This window comes from Cnephaeus nilssonii (assembly GCF_951640355.1).
Source record: "Cnephaeus nilssonii genome assembly, chromosome: 15".
In the NCBI taxonomy this organism is placed as follows: Eukaryota; Metazoa; Chordata; class Mammalia; order Chiroptera; family Vespertilionidae; genus Cnephaeus; species Cnephaeus nilssonii.
The window spans coordinates 18,851,702-18,865,879 of record NC_137086.1 but is presented as its reverse complement, the minus strand read 5'-3'; the positions used below and the strand labels follow the sequence as shown (position 1 = coordinate 18,865,879).

Below are 14,178 nucleotides of genomic sequence, written 5' to 3'. Positions count from 1 at the left end.
TGTATCAAGTGCCTAGAACAGCATCTGACATATAGTGGATATGCACTGAATATTGCTGAATGTATGATACAGCATTGTAGGAACTCAGCAGGCACTCAAATACAAACACACACACACACACACACACACACACACACACACTCTTATATATATACTTATAGTTCAAGATAATGTTCTCATTCTCAACTTAGGTTTTTACAAATTCATGCTACCTTCCACATGTCTCTTTTTTGGTGGCATACAAAAAACAATTTGTTTTCATTTATTCAAGCCCTGTCCTGTTCTAAAAAGATTTTAAGGAGGTATGTAAGGATACATAACATACAAGAGAACTAATTAGAAGTAGTAAAAAAAAAAGATAAAACCAAGGCCAAATGTGAGTAAGGTCAATAAAAACAATACATATATTTCAAATATCTACATCCTTGCTACGAGGGACACACACGTCTGTATCTTCCAGCAGCCATGCAGTCACAGCCCCCAGCAGATACTAACAAAGATATACATGAAACAAGTTTTTGAGAGAAGTGCAACTATTTCTAATATAAAACAAATTTATTTCAAAGTCCTTATAACGAAGACTCTATATGAAATGATATCCAACCTCTTCTACAACATTATTAATGGAAACTTCATTCTTCCAGTTGCCCAAGTGAAAACACGTAGAATCATCCTTGAACCTCTTTTTCTCTCCTAAGCAATATCACCTGTTAGAAATTCCCTATTGGTTCTATCTTCAAAATACATCCAGAACACAGCCACTGAAAACTACTACACATTGAGAAAACTCCAGCACATTGAAAAAACTTCAACACATGTGAAGGCACAAATGGAAATCTCATGTTATCGGTTTGACGACTTAATATTGTCAAGATGTCAATATTACCCAAAGATTCAGTGCAATCCTTCTCAAACTCCCAACAATGTCTTTTGTAAAGACAGAAAAATCCATCCTAGAATGCATATAGAAGATTTTGAGTAGCGAAAACAATCTTGAAAAAGAAGAACGAAGTTGGAGGTCTCACACTTCCTGATTTAAAAACTTATTACAAAGCTACAGTGATCAAAACAGTGTGTACTGGCAAAAAGTCAGACATATACATCAGTGGAATAGAATAGAGCCCAGAAGTAAACTCTCACATATATGATCAAATGATTTTTGACAAGACTATTTAATGGAGGAAAAAAGAGTCTCTTCTACAAATAGTGCTGGGGGAAGTGGGGCGGGGAGGCAAGGGAGAGGAGTAAAAAAACAAAAATAACATCTTAGCCCAATGACAAATATAGGGAACATTTTATTACGACAATTGAAAATAATGCAAATCCCTTTCCTCTAAAAAGGTTAATTCTATTCTAACTTAAGTATTTTTAATTGCCTATCTACATTGTCCATTCATTATTTAGTCTGACAAATATATTTATAAACTTTGTATAATATAATAAAAATAAAAAATATTAACTCTTAAAAATAAAAATTTTAGAGATACTTTTTAAAATAAAAATTTTATTTAAAATTTTAAAAATAAAAATTTTGGCAAACACCTGAATTGTATTAACTTTAAAAAATAAAAATTACTAATATATACATTTTTTTACTTCAGAGTTCTCTGAATTCCCAGACATGTGCATACATAAATGTGTATTTAGTTAAAATATCTGGTTTCAGTAGTCTACATATTTCCATGACAATGCTTTTACATATAATTCGGTCCTTGTATTAGTAAAAACATCATCTGTCAGTGAAATGTGTGGCATGAGAAATATAATTAACAAGTCTTATGTAAATGAAAATTTCTGAACTGATAAATATGGAAATATACAGGGTGGGACAAAAGTAAGTTTACAGGTGTATTATTATTTACTTGTTATATTATTTTCCATACAAACAACTATAAACCTACTTTTGCCCCGCCCTATATGTTACATAGGAATACTATCTCCAATCATGAGATTAGGATAAAAGATGTTAAACTCTCAAAAAAATGTAATACATTTAGAAGACCTATATATCAAAGCTTGATGTTATTTTCAGACCACAAATGTATTACAACAGTCACTCAGAAATTTGGGACCCGTCAATCTGTAAGTAGTAAACCTGTTAAAAGCCTGAAACACATGCATAATGTTTGACTTCCATATTCCAATAATATCAATGAACTATTTTTCAGAAAACACAGAAATTAAAAGTAAATATAGACTGCAACATGGCAATCCTTTTCAGAAAATGTAGTGAAGCTTAGGAGGCTTCGGTGAAAACGGAGAAGTGATTTCTACAGACTATAGAGTATGCCTGGTAGGAAAACTTCTGATTTGAGCTGCCCTTCTAAGAGAGGCTAAAATCTGAGGTGACCTTAAGTTAGGAATTTCAATAGGTGAAGATTTGTCTTCATCTTGAGATGACTTAGCAATATTTCCACCATCAAAGGAATCTGAGATAACTTCATTTAGAAGTGGGGTAAACCTCCTAGTGTGTTTATAAAACGAAGCAAATGCAACATTATGGGGGACAGAAGTCCCGCTTCCAGAGGTCACAGCTGAGGGTCGACTTGCACTGTGACTTTGAAAATCATCAGGAAGGAGCTCTTCCTCTGGTTGGCCTCCTTCTTGGGTGGCACCGGCAATGTCACTTTGCAGATGAGATTGGGAAATGAGAGTTGGGAGAGAAAGATAGGTTGCTGTGCTTCGTCGGTGGTGATCTCTATCAGCACCTGTCGGGTTGGCCGAGGAATGAACTTTTGTTTCAAAATTGATAAAATGTTTAGTGTTATAGTCAGGAGAACAAGAACTTAGATATTTTTCAACAGCAATTCTTGAGATTTTAGAAGCTACTTCAATTTCACTTAGATCCATCATGTTCTCACTACTTGATTGAAGATCAAAAAACATAGCACTTTCATAACAGGAAATTATACTTAGTTTAGGGGTAGAGAAAGGTCTCCGGGATCTAAAAGCAAAATGTTCTGAGGAAATTTTTATGTCACTGACGCTGCTTTTGTCTTCAGAATCAAAGTTAGCTCTACTTGGTTGACGCTGAAGGGAACCACTGCTTTTCTGAAATTTACCAAATAAAGACTGTCTTCTATTGGAGGGAGACGAGAAAGCAGATATAGTTGATGAAGTAGTAAAATTTTTACTTCCTCTACGTATGCTGACTTTTCGTACTTTAGGACGGTTTGTAGGGGGATTAAGAAATTTAGGTTGTTGAGAAACAGAAGAGGTCCCATGATGCAGTGGGTCTGAAGTAACTTGATCTGCAGGGCAATTTTGTTGGAAGTTCTGATCCTTTTTGCAGCAACTAGAGTGAGAAAAGTGTCAGATGAGGAAAAAAATAGGCAGCAGACGTGGAAACCTCCCAAGCCTCCTGAAGAGTAATATCCACCTTATCGATATGGAAACAATAGGGAATAAGAAAATTAGGGCAGCCAAAGTGGATGGTCACACAGAGGTATCCAAAAAGGATGCTAAGTCTAAAAGACTGTCTCTAATTACCTCTACGTACCCGCCCGGTCTATTAAACCTTGGGGAAGATAAGTTGAAAGACTTAGAGAAGCAGGCAGAGAGAAAGATCAGGGGAGACACATGAGAGGGCACAAAACTAAAGGATCCCCTGAAGGAAAAGGTAGAACTTTCCATCTTAAAAATAATAAGCCATAATATCTGTTGGAGAATATTAAATTCCTCTACTGATAGGAGTCAGTAAAATAAATGTATACCCTGTTGACTCATGCATTTTAAAATATTAACCGCAGATTAAACAGAGTCACTCGCAAGACTATTTCAGATAAATAGCCAGATATCCCAGTTATTCAGTTACAGTGGGAAACTAAAAGAAGCATTAAAGCTTGGTTTATGAATATATCAATGAGCTTTAGCACATAAATATACAGAGAAAAGTTTTTTTTTCTTCTTTTTAAAGGCTTACCTTACACATTTTCCCATATTAAATTTAATCAAAAATACATCTCTCCCTTCCTTTCTAAGCCATCATCTTTAAGCCATTAAATGCCTGTGTAGGTGGAACAGGTCAGAAGACTGAATGTTTAAGTTGCTTGTGGAATTAACCTGGCAATAGCACAGAATGTGATGACAGCAGACTCTAGAATCTAATGACGTCAGTTTAGAATAAAATTGTCCTGCGGCTCACCTTTCTGAAAAGCTCCAATCCACATGACTGTGGAATATGTATTCTAACTTTGTCATGTTCAAGGAGTCATCCAACAAATCAAGTGATGAGAAAACAGAAAAATGAAGGCCATAACATATACACTGAGTGGCCAGATTATTATGATCTCTGAATGCAAAATAATCTGGCCACTCAATGTATATCCTATATAATAAAAGGCTAATATGCAAATTGTCCCCTTGGCCAGGAGTTCGACCAGCAGGCAGGCCAGCCAACCGCCCATGTCCCCTCCCCCTGGCCAGGCTGGCCGGACCCCACCCATGCACGAATTCATGCACTGGGCCTGGCCACTCAGTGTACATCTGCACAATCCTTTTCTTGGGACTGTCTCTCTTACTGGCTTCTCTCCATATCCCTGGCCTACTAACTCATTCTTCTTTCACCAAACTCTTTACCCCAGGTTTTTACACAATCCAGTAATACGGAAAAGTGACTATTATAAAATTTGATCTGAAGATATACTGAGAAAGTAAAAACAAAACAAAAAACACAAAACACCTAAACAGCAAATGCTATTGCCCCCTTCTACCTTGCTTCATCTACCTTGGCAATACAGTGTCCCATCTGATTGCATGGACCACATGAGTAGACTATGGAGACCTGCTGAGCCACTGTTTATAACCCCTTGAAACAACTTAATACCCATTTAAAGGCAAAGTTAACAGAATCATTTTCCTTTTCCAAACCAACTTGAAGCACTGTCCACATAATAGCTGTATGTGTACAGCTACTTATGACATAAAACACCCTCTAAATTATATTTCTTTTTACTTCTCAGTATCCTGAATACCCTGTTCTCATCTGTTTTTGCTTCATTCCTAACAACCATCTTTTGGGAAACCCTTGGGGAACAAATTCCTTTCCAGAGACCTAAAACTCTCCAATTCTCTCCATACAGTTGTCGGTCGGTTTATAGTTTTATTTTACCCTACACACAAGCTAGTAATTCTGTCACTTTTTCGTGGATGCTGAAGACACATGATTCTTGGGTCAGAGAGAAAGGACTTTATCACTCACAGCATATCAAGCAGTGTGAGCACCAGCATATTTGTGTCAGTTCTCCTCGACTCCAGGTCCCACAGGGCAATGCACAGGGCCCAGAAACTCTTACATTCGCGATGAATTGTGTTACAAAGAAAGGAACACTGAGCTTAGGGAATCCACCACTTTTATAGCAAGCAGTGAGTAAATCTGCTAAGCCTGATGTTGGTCCTGGACAAAAACATTCCCTCATTCCTTAAGGAATGACACTGAGAAATGGCCAGGACAAAGGATGGTCATGTAGACCTTACATCCCTCAACAAAAATTATCTCATAATGGACCACAGTCCTAAATATAAAATGCAAAACTGTAAGTCTCCTAGAAGATAACATTGGAGAAAACCTAGATAAATTTGGGTATGGCAATGACTTTTTAGATGCAATGCCAAAGGCACAATTCATAAAGGAAATAATTGATAAGCTTCTGCTCGGTGAAAGATAATGCCAAGAGAATGAAAAGCCACAGACTAGGAGAAAATATTTGCAAACTATATATCTGAAAAAGGACTGTTACCCCAAATATACAAAGAACTCTTAAAACTCAACAACAAGGAAATGAACAACCCGATTTAAAAATGGGCCAAAGACCTTAAGAGACACCTCGCCAAGGAAGATATACAGATGGCAAACAATCATATGAAAAGATGCCCCACATCATATGTCATCAGAGAAATGTGAATTAAAACAACAATGAGATACCACTGCACACCTATACGAATGGTCAAATCCAGAACACGGACAACACCAAAATGCTCATGAGGATGTGGAGCGGCAGGAGCCCTTATTCACTGTTGGTGGGAATGCAAAGTGGTTCACGTTGGAAGTGAAGGCAGACACTTTGCAAGACAGTTGAAAGGTTTCTTACAAAACTAAACATACTCTTACTACACAGCCCAGCAATCATGCTTCTTAGTATTTACCCAAATGAGACAAAAACTTATGTCCACTCAAAAATCTGTGCATGAATGTTTACGGTGGTTGTCTTGAGAATTGCCCAAACTTGGAATCTACCATGACATGATGTCCTTCAGTAGGTGAATGGATAAATAAACTGTGGTACATCTAGACAATGGGATATTATTCAGCACCAAAAAAAAAAAAAAAAGAACTGTCAAGCCATAAAAAAGATGTGGAGAAAACTTAAATGCATATTATGAAGTAAAGGAAGTCGATCTGAAAAGGCTACATACTGTATGATTCCAACGATATGACATTCTGAAAGAGGTATGACTGTGGAGACAGCAAAAAGATCAGTGGTTGCCAGGGACTGAGGAGAGAAAGCGATGAACAGGCAGAGCACAGAGGATTTTTAGGGCAGTGAAAATAGTCTGATACCATAATGGTTCATGTCATTAAACATTTGTCCAAATCCATAGAATGTACAACACCAAGAGTGAACCCTAAGGCAAACTATGAACTCTGAATGATTATGATGTATTAATATAGGTTTTTTGGTACTGGGTAATGGGGGGGGGGGCATGTGTGGGGTCAGGGGCATATGGGAAATCTCTGTACCTTCCCCTCAATTTTTTCTCTGAACCTAAAACTGCTCTAAAACAGTAGTCTCAATTTTTTAAGAATCAAGTGGGGTGGGGGGGGAGTGCTCAGGGCCTTACATTCTTAGGACACCTAGCAAGATGTGTAAGAGAGTAAGAAGCCCGGGAGCCCTACTGGTGTGGCTCAGTTGGTTGGGTGTTGTCCCTTGCATCGAAAGGTTGCCAGTTGGATTCCGGTCAGTACACATGCCCAGGTTGCAGCTAGATCTCTGGTAGGGGATGTGCAGGAGGCAGCCAATTGATGTTTCTCTCTCTTTCTCTGTCTCATCTTCTCTCTCTAAAAATCAATTTAAATAATATTTTTAAAAAAAATAGCCCAAAGAGCATGGCTCTCTCCCCAGCAAGCTACTATTTCCCCCGCTGTGTTGTGAGATGATTGTCTATTGTTCCTAAGTCACAATAAGATCCATGAGTACCTTTTCCAAAAGGAAATCTTCTGCGACTGAATCTTTAACACCCACACACACACACACACACAAAACCAACCTAGTTCTAAATCAGAATTGACTGAGTTAATTTGCATCGACAAATTCAAGTTTTCCCACATTATCAAAAACAGAGCTGCCGAAACCGGTTTGGCTCAGTGGATAGGGCGTCAGCCTGCGGACTGAGGGGTCCCAGGTTCGATTCCGGTCAAGGGCATGTACATTGGTTGCGGGCACATCCCCGGTAGGGGGTGTGCAGGAGGCAGCTGGTCGATGTTTCTCTCTCATCGATGTTTCTAGCTCTCTATCCCTCTCCCTTCCTCTCTGTAAAAAAATCAATAAAAAACAAAACAAAAAAAAAAACAGAGCTGGTGAACTGAATCCAGTTACAGAGTAATGTACATTTACATCTTTAGCTGATCTGAGTGTAGTGAATGTAAATTATTCAACCTATTACATTAATTATAGTTATTTGTACAAATGACTTGCCAGATATATCCTATTATGTAAAGAAACAACAATGTTTATCAATAAATTAGCACCAGGTTAAGTTTTTGTGTTTTTTTTTCCATTACAATATTACACTCTCATGACTTGAAAGGTAGAAAAAATACTTCTTGGGGATTACCAAACAATTCATTAGGCTAGCTCTACAATTTCCCTTTCTACCATTAGTTCCTTTAGAAAGAAAGAGATTTCATTAATTCACTAGATAGTAGTTACTAAATGCAGTTTAGTAAATATAAAGAAATAGTACATGGTTAAGGATTTGAACTGATCCAATAACAAACTGCAAGTAGTTTTAAAAACAACAGAAACAAAAAAATACATATTTTAGGTCAACCAGTACAGATGTGTTCCAGCAACATCAGATGTGAGGAATACAACAATGAAAACATGGGGGTCCCCACCCTCAAGAATTTGGGCTATGTCATATTCACTGGTGCTTCTTTACTTACTTGCCTATTTTACTCTTCAAAAACACTAGTCAAGCACAATTTCTTTATTCATGAATCACTCATGCTTTCCTCTAAGACAATATTATGGATATTCTTGTTTTTAGAATTCAGTGGATTATCCCATGGGAGGAAGAAAGTGACTCACTTGAACTTTCTCAAATCTTTTTAGGTCTACACTACCCAATCCAGTAGCCACTAGTCCCATATGGCAATTTAAATTTAATTACAATTAAATAAAATTTAAAAATTAGTTCCTCAGTTATACTAGCTGTACTTCAAGTGGCTGCTACATCACACAGCACAGATTTTGACCATTTCCATCATCGCACAAGGTTCTATTGAACTTATTGGACCATTCTTATATAAGGGGCTACATATGAAAATAGGTTACAAATTTTAGCAAACAAATACGGTCTTCTTCAATACTCACATGCTACCACCTAGCACTAGTAAGTTACTTATATTCTTTTTGTCAATGCGGTCTACACTAGCTTAAATACTGACCTCTATTGAATATGGTTTTAATTGTAACATAGGCCAAAATAATCACTTTTTTTTATATCTTGTTTGTAGCAGAATACAGTGAGTATGCAGAAAAAAATTATCCTTATATTATTTGTTTATTATTGTATTATTTATTATTATTTACCTACTTTTGCCCACCCCTATATGTGGGAAGGCATAATGAAAGTACCTAAATAAGAGCAATAATGCAATCAATAAGCAATTCAACATGGGAAACATCTTAAAGAAACTTACCCTCCTTCACTTTCCGCTTCCTCTGAACTATTGCTTGTTCCTGAACTTTGAACTGTGACAAGCCTTCTTTTCCTAGCTCTGTGCTGAGGACTAATTCTTGTCTTTCCTCCAAGTTCATCACGTACACATTCCTCCAGCTTTGGAATGGTTTCTTTAAGAATTCTGATTTCCTCTCTGAGTTCTTCCATATTTGTCAGTAATTCGTTTAACTTCTCCAGTATCTGAAGCTGCCTTCCTTGAAAGATCGCTGCTGTTCCTTGGTCCTTCTGCATCTCATCTTGCAAAGTCACCGAATCAAATGCATCACCCAGAGAAAGAAATTTAGATAAATTCATTGCTGTCCTTGGTTTACAAACTTTGTGGTACCACAAAAGAAGCAAACTGATTCCAGTAGTTCCCACCATGATGCCAAGGATCAGTTCTTTGTTTGTGGAATGAGGCATTTCTTGGTTTTTGTTTCTAAAATTAAAAAGCATAAATGTAAATGAATGTTGCCTCTGTCTTTGTACAACACAAAAATGTTAGAGCTTTTTAAACAGCAAAAGCCAAGTCTATATCATCACACAGACACAAAAAATACTTGATAAATCATAAATTAAAATGTATTACCTTTATAATGTATGTGGCCCAGTGGAAATATTTACTTTAAGGATATTATTGAAGTCCATTGAAAGTATCAACGTATTCTACATGACTGATCTGACATTTACTCTACCATATCTTTTTAAAGGTTGTGATAGAGGTAAAAGCATCATCATAAACTTCTGAAAAAAACTATTTACGAATTAAAATTATGCTTAACTGTGTTTGAACCTTTTAGTTGTATAAAATTATCTAGTACTGTATGCTGATTTCTGGGTCTTATCTAATCTTTAAAGAAGGCCAAAAAGAAGCTCTTCCTTAGCACCTAGTTCACATTTGTATTTATATTTAGAGTGCTAAACATTTTAAAACCCCAGAGCTCTGAGGTTCAAAATATATTAGAGAACTTTGGCAAGTTTGTAACCCAACCCCCATATCGTTTTTTTTCAACATGGAAAGCAGAAATGCTAACATAGGTGCAGCCTTCATCTCCTTCCTTCCTAGGACCCAATCTTCTGCTCCTTACATTTCTATTTCTGTCTGGGGTCTTAATGTTTTCCTTTCTTTCAAATTTTAACTTAAAATTTTTTCCATTGACTTTAGAAAGAGAGAAAGCAGAGGGGAGAGAGAGACATAGCTTTGTTGTTCGTTCCACTTATTCATGCTTTTACTGGTTGCTTCTTGTACGTGGCCTGACCAGGGATGGTGCAACCTTGGCATTGGGGACGACGCTCTAACCAACTGTGCTACCCTACCAGGGCTCAAATTTTAACTTTTAAAAAAAGTAACAAAAAGTCATTTAATTGACTCTGTTCTCCTGAAATGTCACCTTTCTGCATTCAAGGCCCAAGCTTTGGCCCACCTGATTCCGTATAACCACAGCTACTTTGACTAAATGAACCTAATCATTCTTGAGTATATCCCATCTTCACTAGTTTTATTGCTTGTCTCTATTCTTAAAGTCAAAAGACCATTAAAGGAAAATAATAACATAAAGCCCCCTTTCCTTCTGAGACTTTAAAATGGCCCTCAGTATCTTAGAACTATGATGAACTTATGTAATTAGAGTAAAATATAGTAAGGCTTTTTTACAGACTGAGAAGTTCCCCAAATTGTTTTCCCATCAATTTCCCCTATTTTGTATTAAATTTTGTGAGCAAGTTGGAAGAACATTACAAATAATGGTAAACTGTCTATGATAGAAGATAAAATTTGTAAATTGTTTTATTTTTCCCGACACTTTCTAAAGGAGATCATTACAGCCCTGCCACCTATGATCCCCGAGGAAAAGGAAAGGAGGTAAATTCTTTAATCTCCCCAAGTTTGTAATTGCAGGGGAAAACCAAACAGAGCCTGGTGGTCTCACTGAGTTGGCCAGAGGTCAGAGTTCAGAAGAACTGAAGCACCTACAATCTGTGTGGCATGGTCCTCAGGATGATGGAGGGATGCAGAGAAAGAGCTCCAGAAATAGGTATCGGAGTCTCCTTAAACCTGTGATTGAATACCAGTCAGCACCTGCACGAGTCAAATCCCATCGGGCCAGGGAAAGAACCATTCCCTGGAGCTGTTAGCTTAACCATTCCTAAAGATGACACAGAACTGGGACGTGTTCAAGTTCAGTGCTTGTGAAATACATGAGGCTTTCCACAGGGAACTCAGAAGGGCAATGCCTTGGCAACCCTTAGTCGAGGGCTTAATTAACCCCAGAGTTAAGGCTATTTAGACTTGCCCTAAGACACCTTTAAAATGCCTTTAAACTAAAGGCTCAAACTTATTTTTAAGAAACTTAACTGCCTTCAAGAGAAAGAGAAAAGGTCAATACTCTTTAAAGTAGTTAAAAAAAAAAAAAAATCCAGATCTCAACAACATAAAAATCAGTGTCGATCATCCAATCAAAAATTACTAGACATGTAAAGAAGCAGGAAAATGTTAAAACTACTATTACAAATATGTTCACTATTTAATATAAATATTAAACATATGTTAACAGAGGCCCTGGCCAAGGTTTCAGGTTCAATCCCCAGTCAGGGTACATAGAAGAACCAACCAGTGAATGCATGAATAAGTGGAACAACAAATCGATGTTTCTTTCTTTCTCCTGCTCTCCCTGCCTCTGTCTAAAGTCAATCAATAAAAAAAATATTTTACATTTTATTAACTATATAATTAGATATAAGTATTATTCTGGTTACAAGATTCAATTTGTAATGACAATGGAAAATGACAGACATTATTTAAATTTTTGCCATCTGAAATTAATGTGTAATATATAATTAAAGGTTATTCAGAGATGAGAATCAAGAATTCTACTGAAATAAATCAAAATGTTGACTCAAAAAAAAATTTTTTTAACTTTGTTTTTATGTTGACACTATTACAGATGTCCCCATTCCCCTCCCCCCTTTTCCCACCTCCTCACAGACTCCCCCTTCAGCCTGGCCATCACCACACTATAGTCTGTGCATATATGTTCTTTGGCTAATCCCTTCACTTTCTTTCATCCAGTCTCCCCTATCCACCTCCTCTCTGAGGGCAGTCTGTCTGTTTATTTTGTTCATTAAATTCCACACGTACATTAGATCATGTGCTATTTGTCGCGAAAGAAATGTCCATATTAAAATTTCTTTGTAGGCAGTCACGAAAAATTAACTTCAGAAAACATTATTTAATTTTTATGTTCTAGTTTAAATGAACTTTTAAGTAAAAAGTTATACTTTACTAAGTTCATTATAATGCTTTCAGCAATATCTAACACATATTCACTTAATTCATCAGCAGATTCTTAGGGGAAATACGTAAAATATGTAACTGATAAAGCCAGGGGATGAATGAAAAATCTTGCAGGAGGGGGAGGGGGTAGGGAGGGTGTAAAGGGACATTTTGGGTCACGGACAAGCCTGAGGTTTAGGTTCAGGGCCTCAGGTCTGGTAGGGTTAAGATTCCCAAGGAATCGCTCTACAATCTTGAATTAGCGATCAGATTTCCTACAGCGACCTGGATAATCTGATCCTGTTAAGTGTATTCTAACACTCACATTTCACCAGGTTTTATTTATTTATAAATATATTTTACTGATCTTTTACAGAGAGGAAGGGAGAGGGATAGAGAGTTCGAAACATCGATGAGAGAGAAACATTGATCAGCTGCCTCCTGCACACTCCCTACTGGGGATGTGCCCGCAACCAAGGTACATGCCCTTGACCGGAATCGAACCTGGGACCCTTGAGTCCGCAGGCCGACGCTCTATCCACTGAGCAAAACCGCTTAGGGCCATTTCACCAGGTTTTCACAACTTTTCCTATTTTATAATTTCATTTTAGTTGAAGGCTCTCTGGTGTTTGGCTTATTTGCATATGTTTGTGTCGCTGAACATCTAGTCTTCGTTTGGGGTAAACTAGGCAGGAAACGCGAGTTTGTTTTGAGCAAAACAGAACGTGCGTTGGCGGCTGACAGGTGAGACCGAGGGAGCCCAGGTGGGAGGCGAGCCAGTGTCTCCGGCAGGAACTCCTCGGGGTTTGCCCGGACCCGCCGGGGAGGCAGCGCACCGCCCCTCCCCACGCACCCCGGCCGCGGGGCTGCACGCCCCCCGAGGCGCCCCTCCGCCGCCGGAAGAAAGACCCAGCGGGCCCGGGGGCACGGCCGCGACCCGGAAGTGCTTTCCCAACCTCGGCACACACCCCCGGCCGCGTCCCGTCCCGGCCGCAGATCGCCGGCCGCCGCCTCGCACGCACCTGTGCTCCCGCGCGGGCTCCTCTGCCGTCGGGGACCGGGCACCTCGGCGGGGCGAGCGGGAGGCAGCGGCCGGCGGACGGAGCCCCACAGCCCTCGGGCCCTGAGTCCGGCGCCCGGCCGCGGCCCGACCCTGACCGCGGAGGCGCCGGAGGAGGAGTCCGCGGCCCCGCGCCCTCGGGTCCCGCCTCTTCGCGCGGGTTGTAACTCACCTGGGCGGGCGCCCAGCGCCTTGGATCCCGAAGAAGAAAAGTGCGCCCCGCCTGGCCCTCGGCCCTCGCCGGACACTGAAGCCCGGATGCTGCCTCCCCCCGAAGCGCGTCCCCCCCGCGCCGGGCTCGGGGCCCCGCGGCCGCCCCGGCGGAGGCCTGGCGCGGGCTTCCCGCCTCCCCGCGCCCCAAACCCGCCGCCTCCCCGGGCGGTGCCCCCGCTCGGGCCCCTTCGCAGGCACAAACTCAGCGCGACCGGGCCGGGCGCAGGTGTCTTCCATCATCGCGGCCACAGCGCCTGCCCCTCGCTTCATTTTAACGCCTGTTCCCTCTTAACGAGCACACTCCCCGACCTACTGGTCCCCCCGCCATTCCACGTCGTCTTTGGGTGAAAACCACCGTCCCCCCCGCAGCTTCACCTTTGAGAATTGAGCTTCCCTTTCTGCGGTTCGGATAACGAAAATAAAGTTCTGCCAGATAAACTCAACAACTGCTCACTCACTCCCTTCTGTGTTTCCCCACAGCTCCTGCATAAAAAAACCACCAGGCTGATTTTACAGGCCCTACAAAACTACTGGTGGGAATTCTATGGGATAGTAAGACTAGAATATGGCCTTTCTGAGCTTTCCGGAAGCCACATTCAAAAATAAGTAAGCCTAGCCATAGTCATTAAAACGAGACAGCAAAACTAATATTTGAAACTAGTAAAGCACCCCCCCTTTTTTTTCCTTTTTT

The 14,178-nt window shown here is 39.8% G+C and overlaps 1 protein-coding gene across 3 annotated transcripts in view; it reads right to left on the bottom strand.

The window, feature by feature from the left end:
* RMDN2 (regulator of microtubule dynamics 2) overlaps positions 1 to 14,178 on the bottom strand; it is a 34,285-nt gene that overhangs the window by 15,713 nt on the left and 4,394 nt on the right. Inside the window, exons 1-2 of one of the 3 annotated variants that reach the window (XM_079792709.1) lie at positions 13,447 to 13,877; positions 8,924 to 9,382 (exon numbers count right to left, since the gene is read on the bottom strand). In XM_079792709.1, coding sequence (XP_079648835.1) covers positions 8,924 to 9,382; positions 13,447 to 13,757 — 770 coding nt within the window. In that variant the 5' untranslated portion in view covers positions 13,758 to 13,877. Of the gene's footprint in view, positions 1 to 8,923; positions 9,383 to 13,236; positions 13,878 to 14,178 lie in introns of those variants that run through there. The other 2 variants (XM_079792710.1, XM_079792711.1) reach the window with 2 other exon arrangements.